The sequence below is a fragment of the Dermacentor albipictus genome, chromosome 10 (assembly GCF_038994185.2).
Source record: "Dermacentor albipictus isolate Rhodes 1998 colony chromosome 10, USDA_Dalb.pri_finalv2, whole genome shotgun sequence".
NCBI classification, from domain to species: Eukaryota; Metazoa; Arthropoda; class Arachnida; order Ixodida; family Ixodidae; genus Dermacentor; species Dermacentor albipictus.
Genome location: NC_091830.1, coordinates 51,457,306 through 51,473,550, shown reverse-complemented (window position 1 = coordinate 51,473,550; position 16,245 = coordinate 51,457,306). Strand labels below are relative to the sequence as shown.

General features: G+C 48.2%; 1 protein-coding gene and 1 non-coding gene across 3 annotated transcripts in view; one reads left to right on the top strand and one right to left on the bottom strand.

Annotated features, from left to right (window-relative positions):
• The window catches only part of Ilp7 (Insulin-like peptide 7), a 41,472-nt gene extending 26,734 nt beyond the window's left edge, over positions 1-14,738 (bottom strand). Inside the window, exons 1-2 of one of the 2 annotated variants that reach the window (XM_070526960.1) lie at positions 14,570-14,738; positions 7,904-8,046 (exon numbers count right to left, since the gene is read on the bottom strand). In XM_070526960.1, coding sequence (XP_070383061.1) covers positions 7,904-8,010 — 107 coding nt within the window. In that variant the 5' untranslated portion in view covers positions 8,011-8,046; positions 14,570-14,738. The remainder of the gene's footprint in view (positions 1-7,903; positions 8,047-14,569) is intronic. The other variant, XM_070526959.1, reaches the window with a different exon arrangement.
• Positions 4,808-4,879, top strand: TRNAE-CUC (transfer RNA glutamic acid (anticodon CUC)). The gene has a single exon. It is a non-coding gene; the product is annotated as a tRNA-Glu (tRNA).
• Positions 14,739-16,245: the final 1,507 nt, after the last annotated feature.

Below are 16,245 nucleotides of genomic sequence, written 5' to 3'. Positions count from 1 at the left end.
ATAGATTTAATTTCTGAAGAAACTTAATTTTGAATAATCGCAAATCGGGCGAAAGCAGCTAATCACGCCTCCGAGCAAACTCGAGACATCGAACGCAAGCGACAACGGCGGACTACGGGCATATCGTCAGTGACGTCGTTCTCTCCATCGCAGCCGATTGTGTGTGTTACCGCATAATTCAGAAATACTTTAATGAATCCTCTAGATTAACCCAGTGATAAACACGGGCCGCACGTTTCAGCTTCGCTGGTTAACCATCTTCACGGAGTGGAAGAGCAGATGATATTTTTGTGTGTGTGTGTCTGTGGCTTGTGTGTTCAAAGACTGACCTCATCTTTCTTTTTGTTGCGCTTCTTTGGCGTGGCGAGAAGCCTCGGTGGGGATGAAGATCATCCTAATCACACACTTTGGCCAAATGTTCAGGCTTCTGAGCCTAAACTGCGCGAAACGTTAAGACGGCAGGAAAAAACACAGCTTCCGCGCTTCGCTCTATGCGTTTCTTTCTTTCGTGCAGTTTACCCTTATTACAGTATGAACCAACTGGCCCGATAAATCTTATTGCTGTAGGTGGATACCGCTTTCTCATGGTATCACTAGGTCGGACAAGGGAGAACGCCAGCGAGCGTGAAACACGCGCAAACTGCCCGTCCGCACGGGCTAAAGGCTGCGGCGAGGCGTCTGCAGTGGAGCCCGATGGAACGGCGCTGCCATCTGGCGGCTGTCACAGAAGTGGCGACACCGGCTGTAAGCGCGCGGGCGGAGAGTTTTACAACTGAAGCTAGTCTAGTAACGTTGGTATACATGGCGTGGCGTCACCTGGTTTGTTCATCGGATCGGATCGGAAAACATTTATTGGGCTCTAGAAAAGAGATCTTCGCGGCTTCAGACGGCCTCTTCCATCTTCTGATGGATTCTTCTGTCTGCAATCACAGGGTTGGTGCCCTAGTCCAAGGCTCCACTGAGTATGGCCAACCCGCGAGCTCGCTCTACTAGGCGCTTTTGGCTGTTCAAGCTCACGCTGGAAAGCATACTCTCCCACTGTTCCGCACTCGGGTTTTTAATTTTATAGATAGTTGGGGACTCAATATTTTGACAGGCCCATGATATGTGGTACAGATCTGGTTTCTCTCCGCACCATGGACATTTAGCCTCATATTGTGTAGGGAAAATTTTATTCAGAAGGTTTAGATTCGGGAAAGTACCCGTCTGCAGCTGTCGCCATGCAACAGCATCCTCTCTGCTTAGATCCTTATCCATGAACCCGCGACGCGATGATCTGAGGAACAGTGGGGTGACAGCTGAATTTGTCAGGTCACAGAGAGAAGGGTCGGGAAATTTGCCTCCGTACACGCCTTTCCAAAGCTACCATGAGAGTGGTGGGTAGTGCATGGACTTGTCTAATCTCCTCTGCTTGTGGCTTCACGCGATCTGGAGGCGTAATTCATTACTCTATATACCTTTCTCAGTTTCTAATTAGGCGATCGCGTTGCTCCAAAGCAATGAAGGAAGTAAGTTTCTGCGCACGTGCAGAACATTGGGAAATCGTTTGCATTTATATTTCTTTTCAGATAATCAATGTGCGCAGCCACAAAGCCGTTTGCCACCAGAAGGACCAAGTTTGGGCAAACCTATGTATACCGCTCATGATTTCCAAGCAGGGTACATCCGCTACGCTTGCACCTACCGTAGACACTACAGTGCCAGAGTTCCTTCTGGTAGTTTCGACAAGAAGCTCCACGATACAAACTCTCTGTTTCATTGTTCGCTATCGTAGTTATCGCGAGAGCAATTTATTTATTTATTTATTTCAAAATACTGCAGGCAGCAATGCTGCCCTAGCAGGAGAGGGTTACATCAAGTGCAATGAGAAAGATTTCACAAAGGAATCTACAATTGCACAATCAACAACAGAAGCTGGCAAACAATCCCACTATTCAATTGTGAGCGGAAAAAAATACTTTTGAAACATTTTCGTCCTCGCAAAGTACGGGCGGGCAACATTCGAATGATTAATTCTAGAAGACCTGTGTTGTGAGCGGCAAAGATGAGCTTCGCGCGGGAGACCGATTTTGTTGTGATATATCAAATAAAGCATCTTTAGTCTCGCAATCTTTCGGCGGACACGGAGGGGTTCCAGATTCAGTCGCTGCAACATGTCAGTAACAGATGAAGAAGACCGATAGTCAGATACACTAAATCGCGCAGCGAGGCGCTGAATTCGTTCTACTTGTGCGATGTCTTTAACGTAGTCTGGGTCCCATACTTCGGAAGCGTACTCAAGGACTGGTCGAACCAAAGTGGGGTATGCCTCGAGCTTAACACTTGACGGCGAGTGTTTTAGTTTATTGAATGCTGTTGTACAAACGTTCTTCAAATGTTTGTCCCATTTTAAGTAGCTTGTGATATTTAGTCCTAGATATTTGACAGATGTTACCGATTGAATAGCTTTATTAGAGAGTTTTAGAATAGGGGCCCCAAACGTTTTGGGGCCCCAAAGAAATAGCGTCGAAGCCACTGCGCATGCGCAAGACGCAAACTCCGTTTGGGTTTTGCGTTGGGAACGCTATTTCACCGATTTAGCGTGAGCCCAAATAGCGGCCCCAAAAACTTTGCGTCGGCAAACATGGCGGCACCCATCGAAGCGACGGCTCTAACCTAGCACAAAACTGGGTTCGATTCGCGGTAACGCGTGAAGTTCGCAAGCTAGGAGAAGTGACTGCGGTTATCGCTTTCTCTCAACGAGCGTGTGTTGTGAAGATTGACTCATTAGACGCCGCTGATTTTGAATTCGATTGTGGATTTTATGGCTCGTAGGCCTAACACGGCTCAGCTTGGCTGGTGAAGGCTAGTAAAGTTGGTTTGCTCAAAACTAAGCGCAACTAATTGCTTGCTGCTTACAGAATAACCTCTAAATTGTAATTAAACGCGAATACATGCAAGTCAAAGTTATTATTCCTATCACAAAATGGTACATTTTATTTAATTATTTCTAATAGCTTTTCTTTGACGCCGTAGTGGCGCTGTCAGCGCAAGACGGTATCCGCAAACGTAAAACCCTATTCTAAAACTCTTCAGTCCTACGTGCCCCAACGCTAACACCCGCAAAGCTCTTTGGGGCCCCAAAGTATTGGGGCCCCTATTCTAAAACTCCCTATTAGCAATGTGGTACGTATGAGACAGTTCCGCTCTCAACCACTGTAATGATTCCGCTGAGTTTCGAGGCTTAACACCGTCACGGCTCTCCGCAACAGTTCCGTAAAAGGCACCAACCAAGAACGCTAAGATTACAATCTGATGAAGTATGCTTCGAGAACACGCTGCGGTGGTCAGTGATGGGGTCTAGGATTCGTTTCCCCATTGTCGCGAGCGCATTTCTATATAAGCACAATAATAATAATAACAAAAGAATACTCGCGAGACCTACTATAGGCGCATGTCAAAATAATAATAAGAAAAACAGATTGTCAAAATTAATCCGCAGTTGTCCATTGGTATCCATCATAACTAACTGTGCAGCTCCAGTGCATTAAACCCCGCAATCCATTTGGATGTTTTTTCGAGAGTCGATTTGCATTTATTTCGAAGAAAAACTGGCATTTATGAACGGAGAAAATGAATGCTTTTTTTTTCCCTTCTACTGTTCCCCCCGGAACTGCAATGTTAGTAACGTGTTCGGGCTAGAAGTAATGAAAACTCAGTGCGTTGAATGTTGCCTTCATATTAGAATGTGATGTAAGCCTCGTTTATCAGCGTAGCGTTATCAGTGCCAAGCAGACGCTGTGAATATCTTACGAAGTTACGAGGACGGAACGCGAAGATATTTAGGTCGTGCGTCTTCTTCGAGCGTACTCAGGTCGCAGTAAAGCAACATTTCTAGCGTATCCTCATTTCCTCTTAGGTGCCCCTTTAAGAGAAAGCCTAAAGGCCTAAGTCCATAAATGAAACGGTGAAATTCTAGCGACTCTTTGCAGCAAATGTTTCAGTGAGGCTCCAATAATACGAGAAAAATTAGCGCACTTTGGTTTCAACTTCATGAAATTTGAAAAGAAGATAACTCTCCAGCTGCTTGACTTTTCTGCGAAAACGCATGCCGTAATTCCGAGAACTGCCTGCGAAGTTTATTGATAAACTGAGTTTTCAGATCACAGAAAGCTGTTGACTTTGCTTGTAAGCAATGCCAGAAAAATCTGGCGTCAAACTAAGCTTTACGCGAAATAACTCTGCGAAATTTGCGCGGAGACCAGCGAATGGTTTAGCAGGAACAGTATTAACGTTTAGCAGAGTTTAGCAGGAAGAGTTTAGCAGGAAGGGTAACGGGGCAGCTTGAGGCGCGGAATGCGACGCTGATGACTTGCAAGACGGAGGTACCCAGCAGGCGCAGGCTAAAAGGAATTAACGGTGGTCGATCAAGGGCAAAGCCTCAGGCTGAAGCCAACGGATTGACAAGGGCAAGCTTGACAAGGTCCTTTTGTCGACTTTTCTGGTTCCGACCACAGACATCCTTCGTTCGCCCAACGGTGGACATACTTGGTATCGATAAAAAAATTGAACTTAACGGCACTGGCAGCATTATGCACCCTCACCACTGTCAGAGCGAGTGGAAGTGCTGGTAAGTGCCGATCTCCCTCGCCCACTTTCAGTTCCCGCCATTGGTGGGTTGCTCGGTTTCGCAAAGTGAGGTCGACGCTGTCGATTATCGCCTCACGCTTCCTCGCATTGCCTCAGACTTTTCATATAGAGTGAAAGAATTTGCACCGAAACGCACGGAAAAATATACATATGCATATTAACTCGACACAACTTCGTCTCCGGCATGGTCTAGTGGTTAGGATACCTGGCTCTCACCCAGGAGGCCCGGGTTCGATTCCCGGTGTCGGAACAAGCTTTTTTTTTCTTTTTTTTTTCTCGCACTTCAGTATGCATGGGGAATTTTATGCTAAGAATTGGTATGTAGAGTAAGGGACCATCTCTCTGGCCTTACATCTTGCTCCTCAAGCATCGGATAGGGTTCACGTTAGCACAAGTCTTCTGGTTTGATGACGTAGCGGAGACATCTTTCAGAATTATATTGATCAATAGTTTATCTGCTGATAGCGAATATATGATGTTTTTTTAACAAAGGGTCAGGGGCATGCACATGAAAAAATACGAGTAACAGCGTATCATTACATTACAGGCAGAGTAGCCGTCGTTTACTGTCGCCTAAGCAGTGCTGCAGCGCATTACAGTAATAGATTTGGTGTTTACTCGGTTACGTGCGACCAGTTCTACGACTGTGTTAAAAACACTTGCTCGTTATGTCCATTTGTCTACGTTAACATAGCAGCCTTGATATTTTGACAATGGAAACAAAATTTTGAAAAGAAAATCTTTATATGAGACGCTACAGCCACCTAGAGGAGCTTTTCGTCACTGCAGCAGTAAGTTTGCTACTTTCGCCGCTAGATGGCCAACAACTAGCTTGGTGCGGGAAGTTGGAAATTTTTTGTTACAGCGACCGACTCGGTAAACGGCTAGCTTCATAATGTCCTTATTATTGGCAGCCTTATGAAGCTGAGTGAAATTTGCGTAGTACGTTCTGCTCGACACAATACAGGCATGGACAGAATGGCGCGACTTAGAGTTATACAGTTTTTTGGGTTAACTTGTGTTTCTTTTGCTACTTCCCCCTTTCTCTAATGCAAGATGATTTTAAATGGGCATAATATTAAGCTCTAATAGTCTAGTTGCACTTTGAAATTCCAAATATGCGCTGCCTTACCGTGAGCTGAGTTTTGGTCGGCCGGAAATGAAACAAGAACTAGAGTGGGTGGCGACACCAGCTGGCGCTTAGTGACCTCATGAATTTGGCAGCCGCTGCATGCGACAGTTTAGGGATAAACGACAATCCAATTGCAAATAAATAATTCAATTGGAAATGCCGATAAGAGGTAGGTATCAGTCGAGTTTCTCTTGGGACCTTGACCTAATGCAAGCAGCGCAAACAGGTTGCAAACAGGCCAACCGGCCTTCATTACAGGTGCCGCTATAGCCTTTCTAAAAGCCACTGCGTTAGGCGCAAGGCTTAAAATATACCACGACGTTGTGAACCTGTATATAAGCACCTTCAACTCATACCATCACCATCCCCATCAAAATTAATGGGCCTTTTACTTCCCCGTACCTTTTCCCCAGGGCAGTGTAGTAGGCCAGACTTCTCTGCCTTTCCGTAAATTAATTTTGCCTTCTCTCCGAGCAACAATGTCGACAAAGTACACTTATTTTGGCATTTGAGGTTCACACAAACTTGGCCAGTGCGTCTGTTAGTGGCTATGGTCTCGGGACCATTGGCCAGTCTTCGACGCGACTGTACTCTTATTGCCCTCGCAGATCTATCGCCTCTCGTGGAGTTGTCAACTGCGCAATGCCCTTGTGGAGGCGCCAGCAGGGAACATACGTATGGGGAACCAGCGCTGGAGTTTTCACGGCGCCTGCAGCGCCGCCCTGGCGGTCAGAACGTGCACAATGCAGCCTCCCCCGCGGACGAAAATTGCTTTGCGTGCCCTCAAAGTCGACGGAAAACAAAAGGGCGCCGACGATTCTATTGCGTATACAAGTGCCACAACTATAGGTCGGGATGAGGGAGGATGTATCCCTCTGCGTCTTCCCATCTAAACCCTACGAACAAGAACGGAGGCGGCGTTGGATCCGAGCAGTCAGGCGAGCGGAGTAAGCTCCCGTCTTGTCGCCCTGTCAAGCGGTATCGGGCTGGTTTCTAAATCAAATTTCGCGTGTATCCTTGGTTTATTCGATAGTGAAGACGGTCAGCCATGGCAGACAGAACCAAACAGCAGAATCTGCAGTCGGTATTTCGTCGGAAACAAAATGAACAATAGCATGCACCATCCGGCATATGTACCATTTTTCCTTCGCAATGCCACCGCCAAGCCCCTTCCAACGCCACCGCACCAAGTGAACGATACGAAAGGTAAAAATTATCCATTCATTGCCAAGAATTATGTGGGAGGGAAGCTGCCTTGTAATACGAGTTGTATGCGCATAGTGCCGGCGCACGCGCGACTAAGCCACCTATGTGTTTATAAAAATGCGCATGCGGATGAGGACTCGGCGCTGAGATGCATCCGGCAAATTTATGTAATTAGTGCTAAATGTAGCCAGGATTGTTGCGGATCAAGCAGCGGAGCACTCAAACTTTGCTTGCGCGAGTCAGCTGGTGCGATAAAGCTTTCTTCTCCATTGACTGCTGTGGCGAAGTAACATCAGAATTTTTTATGTCTAGCCAGAGAAATATGGAATATCTTCAGGCCAACTAAATCTTACGAAACCATAGCGCAGCTCGACCGGAGCCATAACTGCTAGATTTGCGAGGCAGGCAGCCACGCAAGCATGGCATCGATACACAACGCAACCGTTAAAGAAACACACGTGCTCGCCGCGACGCACTGTGAAAAATATATAAAGCTTAAAAAGCTTTTTTCGTCATTTCTTTACTTGATGGCGCTAGCTTCTTTACAGAAACTGTCCACTTGAAGCGACGCGAAAACGGAAACATACGAACTATAATACGGCGGCGTATGTGTGTGTGTCGTCTGGTTGTGTGGCTGGAATATGCCGCGTTTCGTCGCCAGGGCGGCGTGCAACGCACTCTTTTCGACGCGCCGCCTATCCAGCGCTGGTTCCCCATAGCTGCGGGGAGCATATGCAGGGACACTAGAACTTCGCTGTATAAGGAGCCCCCGCCTAACAAAAGTGGGGCTGCACCGAAGCCGACGACCTGACTGTGGATTTATGGACCCCCAAACAAGATGTTTTGACTGAGTAGAATTTACAGCAATCGCAGCTCGTTCCAGAGACGTTGCTCTACAGCATTCGCGTTGCTTTTACAGCGTCGGCCAGTGCTTACCGGTTACTGAAGATCTCGTTCCAGTCGGGCACGTCGGGTTCGGCTGCCGCCAGGCGTGGACAGGCGGCAAGCAAGCCAAACCACAGGGCGGTCCACTGTAGCAGCATGGCCGTGGTCTCTCTCCCCTTGCACCTTATACCCTGCTGCATGTCGAAGAAAAAAGATGCCATAACATTTAAGCTTTAGTGCGCCTTGTGGCATGATGCGAAATTTGGACGTGTCTACTGCTAGTAGATAAAGTTAACTCGAGGGCATAAGGTGTAAAGGTTGAAAGCATGCGTTTTCTGCTATTGTATTTTACTTACATAGAGACGAAGGTGCTATGAATTGGCAGAGGTATAGCTACATACCCTTCGTATCGTCGCGTTCTATGCATGAAGCGTAGAATGGTGAGCAGAACATTGAATTTTCTATTAGATGTTTGTAGGGCTTCGCAGTCAGACAGCTAGCCAGATTCAGGAGAGTGATGCTGCATTTAATTGTGTACTGAAAATACATTTACATAGAGCTGCGTAGCTGACTATGAAAGTGCGGTGCTTTGAAAAAGGGCTCAGCTATACTACGTACGCGCGAATCCAGGCAGCATCAAGGGGGAGAGTGCCTTCTTCACGCTCAGTTGTGTATTGTTAGGAATGGCCTGCCGAGGTGGCAACATGCAAGTTTTCTCAGCCAGCTGCAGCTGCGAGCGTTGCGAGCTTCCCCGAAAAGAACCATGGAAGCCTACCACAATTACTGCGGTGACGCATTTCGTAGGCACCTCGAGGTGCCGCTTCAACATCCCCTCGGCGCCGTTATGGCTAAACGCGATCGGCGGACCAACTATTGTTACTGAACCCGCCACCGCCGATATGGTCTCTCTGCATCAAGAAGAGCTTCCCTAACAAAAGGGTGCTTTGCGGTACGTGGGCCCCAGGATTCGTCACAGTCTGCTGACACTCGTGGCGACTACAGGACACAAGACAATGGACAACCGGCGGCCACGCTGCGAGGGTTAGCTCGGGGAATAAGACGCGCCTTTCAAGACTCAAGGTAATGGACAACCGGCGGGTCGACCGCGTTGACGTTTGACGCTGCGAATCGGCGGTGAACTGCCGTTTTTCCCTCACCTAGGGATCTAGGGAGAAGGGAGTGTTTATAAGCGGCTGTTGTCGGCTGCTAGAGTGTGCTCGTCATCGTGCTCGTAAGCTGTGTGCTGTATGCTCGTCTTGCGTGCTCCATTTGGGAGCCACGCTAGACTGTCGATGCATCTCTTGTTTAAAATGTAAGTACTGTAAATAAATCCTGCTCGCCTAGTCCTGTCCCCCCAAGTTCCTCCCTAAGACCGACAACTCTAATAGTATGCGCCGACGCGCGCTCAAGAACAGGTCATAGAAGTGCATACATAGCGGCTTTCTAGACAGGCAGCGGTACCTAACTAGGCGTTCTTTCAGGAAAAGCCACAGCGTTGTGCTCTGGGGCCTCCTTCCGTACACTTATCGATGTATTTCTTCTGTCAGCGAAATTAAAAACAAAACAAAACATTGATTGATTGATTGATTGATTGATTGATTGATTGATTGATTGATTGATTGATTGATTGATTGATTGATTGATTGATTGATTGATTGATTGATTGATCAATCGATCGATCGATCGATCGAGCGAGCTAGCGAGCGAGCGATTCTACGGGCGAAAACGGTGCCTGGACGGCAGAGAGCTCAAAGAACGGAGTTAGGGAATTACGCTAGAGGAAGCATCAGGGGGAAGGTCTTGGACGTATTAAAGGAACGCTGTGACATAGTTTTATTGGTGACAGCGTAAGAATTACAAACAAGCTCCACCCCCCTCCCCCCAAAAAATGTTTTGCATATGCTCTTCGCCTGTGAAAGAAAGCCGAGGCAGCTGGAGTCCGCTCAGAGCTTAGTGACTTAGCTTGCTAATGCAAATGATATGGCAATTGGAGTAGAAAATATCGCTGTTTCGAACTAAAATTATACCTTTTGCTGAGCACTGATATCCGAACAACTCACAAAATTTGCGAACACCTTCCCGTTTCATCTGAAAGCGTGTAGTGACACAGAGATATATTTGTACGGGGAAAGACGCCATTTTAAACAGGCAAGACCACTTGACGTTACAAAAATTAGCGAAGCTAATTAGCTGGCACATCTATGAAAATTGGGTTCGTGCTGGGCAGCGTACATATAACCTTTTATTTTCAGGTTGTCACGAATTATAGTCGTACAAACTGAGAGCATCGTCAACCACGTGCTACCTGCACGCTTCTTTTTGATTAGTATACTTCCATTGTTCCTGACTGTTCTATGACCTTAAAGCTTGAAAACGATGTTTTCTTTGCCTACCACCATGGTGTTTCGGCGTGGGTCTTCGGTTTCTCGCGTGATAGCCAAACGAACCATGCTACAGGACAAAGTAGTGCCAGTGAGGGCACCTCTTTTCTGCGTAATCAAAGCACAAATCACGACGAGAACCTTGCACATATGTCAGCTCGTAGCACACCGACCTCAGAAAGAAATAACATGTGGATACATTCAACATGTCATTTGATTTGCATAATTTTCTTATGTTTGGGCTACCCTCTTTTCCAGTCATTGCATATTTTGTCACTGGGGACGTACGCACTAGTTTATAATCCTGGAGAATGGCCGTTGTTGCATTTGGAGGCGACCCCACTGCTGGCAACCAGTTGTAGGAGTTGAGGAGGACTTTGGGATGAAAAACTTGGGACGTTTATTTGCATTATTTACAGTGAGAGTCAATTAACAGTCTTACAGTCATTACGGGCCGGCAGCAACTCGGACGCTGCGGCCCGTGGCAAGAAGCTCGAAAGAGATGGATCAAGGAATGCTGTCGGAATGCTCTCTTCTGCTGCTCCCGGTCTGCGTCTTTTAAGCCCTTCGGTGTCTCGAAGACACGTCACGTTCGGCCAATCGGCGAGCCCGCTCGGGTGTCGTCATTTTCGGCCAATGGTAGGCGCCCATGCGATGGTGTCACACCAGGCGGAGATGGTCGCTGTTTGGTCCTCAATTGTCCGAGGGCTTACTTCTCCCTGCGGTCTTGCCTTGATGACTTGCAATGTGCCGTCACAATAGGCGGATGAGGGGCGACGCTGCCATGTTTTCACGGCGCATTACAGCCGTCTTGCTTCGGGACCCACTTTACCCGCAACAGTGCCAGGCTCTCGCTTCACTTTCGGGAAGAGTCAAGCAGTGAATAGCTCCACCTGCGGCACACGAAGTGGGGGCCGCCAACCTGTTTGCAGGTGCCGCGCCTCAGGAATGTGGTATCCGTGCTTCTGCGCTCCTTAATTAGCTGGGGTGCGATTCGATGTGGTCTGGTGAACTCGAAGAAGGCTCAGGAAACGGTCCCGTATCTAACACTGTGCCCCACTGACACAAGAGGTGTAGAATACCAAAATGTATTTACAGGTGTGTCCATGTAGTTTTCTTGCATGCAACTCTCATCACCATTGTTTCATCGATAAACATCAAAATGTCACGTTGTAGTGACGCACCCACCGTGGTTGCTCAGTGGCTATGGTGTTAGGCTGCTGAGCACAAGGTCGCGGGATCGAATCCCGGCCACGGCGGCCGCATTTAGATGGGGGCGAAATGCGAAACCACCCGTGTACTTGATTTAGGTGCACGTTAAAGAATCTCAGGTGGTCGAAATTTCCGGAGTCCTCCACTACGGCGTGCCTCATAATCAGAAAGTGGTTTTGGCACGTAAAACCCCACAATTTTTTGTAGTGACGGTCAAAAACAGTAGGAAGGCTGTGAATGGCGAAAATAACCTGCATTGGGCGAACTTACGCCCACAAAAGCAAGCGACAATGAAACCACAACGAAAGTGGTGAAGACATTCGGAGATCGTCGGAAATCTTATCAGCGGGTCAAGCGCGCCGGCTTTTATACATGAGTCTTCGAAAGTTCCAGTGAAATCACTTGTGCCCGCGTGTCTTCCAGATAGCACTACACAATTCGCATCGTGCATACATGCCACCAGATTGCACAAGGTTCGATGGCAGCAGACAGCGGACAGAATCATCGATAACATTTGTTAGACGGTGAAACGCGGTCACTGGATGAAAGTTGAAACAAGTACACGTGTCAATACGTCACCTTCGTCCTCTGTGGCTGCTACCGGTGCACCGCGCCTGTCCCATCTAGTGGATAATGGCACCCGTCGCCAATTCACCACCGAGTGGGCGCAATTTTAACAAGCCGGGACAACTGGGACTAGAGTTGCCATATATTGAAGGGTCCCATAAACTACTTCTGAAAACTAAAAAAAGAGCAATATGCATGCTCCACTCCGGGTTTTTCCACTTCCGTGTTCGTGCGTCGTGACGCCAGCAGGGTCAGGTGCACACCGTCACCAAGGTATAAGTTACCGATTGGTCCGTAGACGAGGACCTAAGTTCCGATCCGTCTACTAGCTCGCCTTTGCCAAGCTGTTGTTGCCTCAGAACATGCCAAGCAGTATCAGGTCTGCACTTCCTCGTCGTCTGGCTCTCCTATTGTTTGATATGGAGCTGTTTCCTGCGCCTACTTCGAGTTCCCCCGGACCTCATCGAATCGCAGCACAACTAATTGAGAAGCGCAGAAACGCGGAAAGCACATTCCAGAGGAGCGCTCGAGCAAACAAGTTGAAGGCCACAAGTTCACGTGCAAACAAGTTTGTACGCCGCCGGTAGCTAGTCACTGCTTGACTCTTCCAGAAAGCGAGGGGATAGCCCGGCACTGTTGGAAGTAAAGTGGGTCCCAAACCAAGACGGCGGTATTGTGCCGGGACGGCCTGACGGCGGTAATGCGCCGTGACAGCCGGACGGCTGTGATGTACCGGGAAGGCCTGGCAGCGTCGCACCGGTCTCCTTTGAAGAAGGCATTTGCCACCACAGCGGGGCCGTACCACCGGGAGTAGGTGGGCCCTCGGACAATGGAGCCCAAGCGACCCCTTCTCCGCCTTTGAAGAACGCATTGCGAGTCAGTAAGGCAAGACCGCAGAGAGCCGCCGGGTGTGACACCGCCGCACGGGCGCCTACCATTCGCCGCAAATGGCGTCATCTGAGCGGACTCTCCCATTGGCCGAACATGACGCGACTTCCAGTCCTCGAAGGGTTTAAAAGAAGCATTCCAGAGATACCAGAGCATTCCCTGATTCACCTCTCTCGAACTTCTTGCCGCGGGCCGCAGCGTCCGAGTTGCTGCCGGCCCGTAATGACTGTACGACTGTTACTTGACTCTCATCTCTGTATATAATGTAAAATAAACCCTCCCAAGTTTGCTTTCATCCCGAAGTCCGTCCTCAACTCCTACGCTATATTTGCTGAGAACTTTTTCCTCAATGAAACGTCATCGCAAAATTGCTTTGCCGCGGCAAACCCTTAGTCTAAGACGCGTTGACATTTTCTTCAGAGCTTGCGGTGCAAGAAAACGAGGACGAATGAAACCTGGGAGTACCGCACCTGCAGAGGTGCCGAATTAACAGAAAAGCAAAGTTCAAAGAGGGGTGAATATAAGCCGATAAGCTTCTAGTACAAATGTCCGCGTGAGAATAAAACAGCTGTCAATCCAGTGACTAGAAAGCAATATTACTCGAGTGTATGCACGTACAGCCTATCTGGAAGATGTCCAAAGAACGTTGACTTTAGCACCACCAAACTGTCCAGTGGGTTCATGAGGGACGCGGTAGGGGCCGGAACAAGGATTCATTTGGCCACTCTTTAACATGCACCTAAACCTAAGTACAGGAGCGCTTTTCCATTCCAAGGCTTCCGGTATATGCGTCCGCCGCGAAAAGGAATCAAACCACTGCGAAGGGGACGTGGCGGGGCTCGAGGCAACAGATGACTGGTCGCGGAGCAAGCGCCATCTTTTTCACAGTGAGTGAGCAAGCCCGTTAAAAAGGGTCCATACGCAAGTGCTTTCACTCAAGCCTAACGTCACCGTTGCTCCTCGTGGTTTCGCTCCTTCGTAGTTCCGCAGAATGAGAGACCGTCACTGTGCACTACGTCTACAAAACTGACGGCACGTGATAATATCATGAACGGCAAGTCAGTCGCGTTCAGTCGCTTTCTGACTATTTCCACGCAATTCACGAGGCATGTGTAGCATAGGTTTCCCCAGGGAACCATAAGAATCACCTGGTCTATTTTTGTAGAAAATTAGGGATGGGTGATACGCAGACGATGTTCAAAGTTTGTGGGTAAATAACGGCCTTTGCCCTATGCATACATACATACGCATGCAAATTCAAGCTGCTGCCCTGGAAAAACTATAATCTCCACTAAAATAAAATTTAGGGAGCCTTTGACACGAGTTCCAATTTGGGCGCCCTTTCTCGAGTTTGGCGAGTTCCCACACAACTCTAATGTTTCGGCAACAATGCAAATGCTACACGTGAATAATAAGACCATTGAATATCATAAGGTCCCAGATTACTGGACAGTGTGTTTTATAGATATTAAACGAAGACTAACTATATACACTACTATTAGAAAAATCCATCTATATACGCTTCCACCCGTCATTCCCACAATACGTAGATGAACGACTGACTGCACGTCCAGAGGTACTCGTGGTAACTTCAGTAAGAAACTAAAGAAACTAAGAAACTAAAAAATAGTTACTATGAGAAACAGTAATCCTACCAAGGAAAGCTTACCTACCGGAAGTCGCGGGGAACGTCCGGTGACTGCGGTTGTCCGCCGGACACGTTCGAAGCAGGCCGCGCTCTCGGTGACGTTGACGTCGACTGCGGGACCGTCACTTGGAGGCCATGAGACGTCGCCGTAGAGTAATGTGAGGCACTCCTGATGCACGATCGAGTAGGAAGCGACAGCCCTCGTCGTCTCGGGTTTTTCGAGCAAGCCGGACGCCTTTAATGCGTCGCCGCCACAGACAGCGTCGAGTCCTGATTGGTTCGTCCGGGCGATGCCGCAGCGCGCCCGATCCGAGCTCCGATTGGTCGAAGCGCACGGGCGTTTGCTAATCTCGCGTGTGGGAGTCGCACGCGCACCGACTGCGTCGGAAAGTGTGATGCGCTTTCGCTGAACGGAGAGGCTGTTGTTTCCTTCTGTGTGTACTGCCATAACGGGCTCACTAGGTGCCAAATTCACGAGGCTTTCCGTCCGTAAGCACTCACCGCCACTGACCGGTGGTCTTCGCTAATAATATGCGCAGTACTAGGATGGGTTGGAATTCGCTATTGCGAACAACTCTAGTTCAAAAGCTTGTTTTTTTTTTGTTAATGTGGCTCCAGTTCCGCTTATGGTGACTTACGAACGCATTCGGGTCTGTCGTTTCCGTTGAGTCACTTGTAAAATCCTCCAGCCGTGTTCTTCAGGAGACAGCTGGCTCGTCGATTGTTTTATCCGTGCAACAGCACTACTGTTACAAATTTTTGCAGTCATCAGTTATTTCTCGCAAGTAATATTGCATTCATTTGCATAAGTAACTGTCTTCGCAAACGAGTAGAGAGCGGAAGGGAGGGAAATAAAGAAAGGATAAATGAAAGGCCGGGAGGTTAACCAGAATTAAGCCTGGTTGGCTACCCTGCACCGGGGGAAGGGGAAAGGAGGAGGAAAAGGGTAAGAGAAGAAAAGAAAGTGCACTGTTCATATTGCCGACGTATAGATACAGTTTTCTGCTCTATATCAGTAGCTATGTCCAAAAGTTGGTACACCAATTTCGTAGCGGCCGACATAATCGTAATCGACGTCGACGACAGGTATTTGACCGTCATCAATCATTGCTTCATTCTATTCCAGTCATCTTCCCAGAGCACAATCCGCAAAATAAGCATACTCCTGAAACCAGACAAATTCTGAAATATGTACCACACAGAAACATCAGTCCAAGAAACCTGCATGGATAATCGAAATCAATGTCGGCTAAGGTTGGAGGTTTATCTACCGAAATTGTCCCCCCGAGTAATACAGCTCATTTAATGAGCATGCCCGTAGAGGGTTCTGCAATTCCACCGGACATCTCTATTTTGCCTCTGGATAGCATGGTGTTCATTGAGTGAGAATTCACAAAGCACTCTCGAATGTCCCTATTCGTGTACTGTTAAGTACGGCGAGAGAGAAAGAGAGAGTGAGAGAGGCCAATGCCAGCAGAAACCATCTCAGGATTACTGTCGACGTTAATGCGATTAGCACTGAAGGAATGTAGGGACACAGAGTATTGTCACCGTTGAAAAGCGTTAATTATATGTGGTACGTGTATGCAGCCAGGCGCCTCTTTCGCGCTTCCATCTCGACACGCTGCGCAATCTGGTGGCGCCACCACGAACTCTGCACGTTGCAAGTGTCGGAATATATTATTCCGACAAAAGTG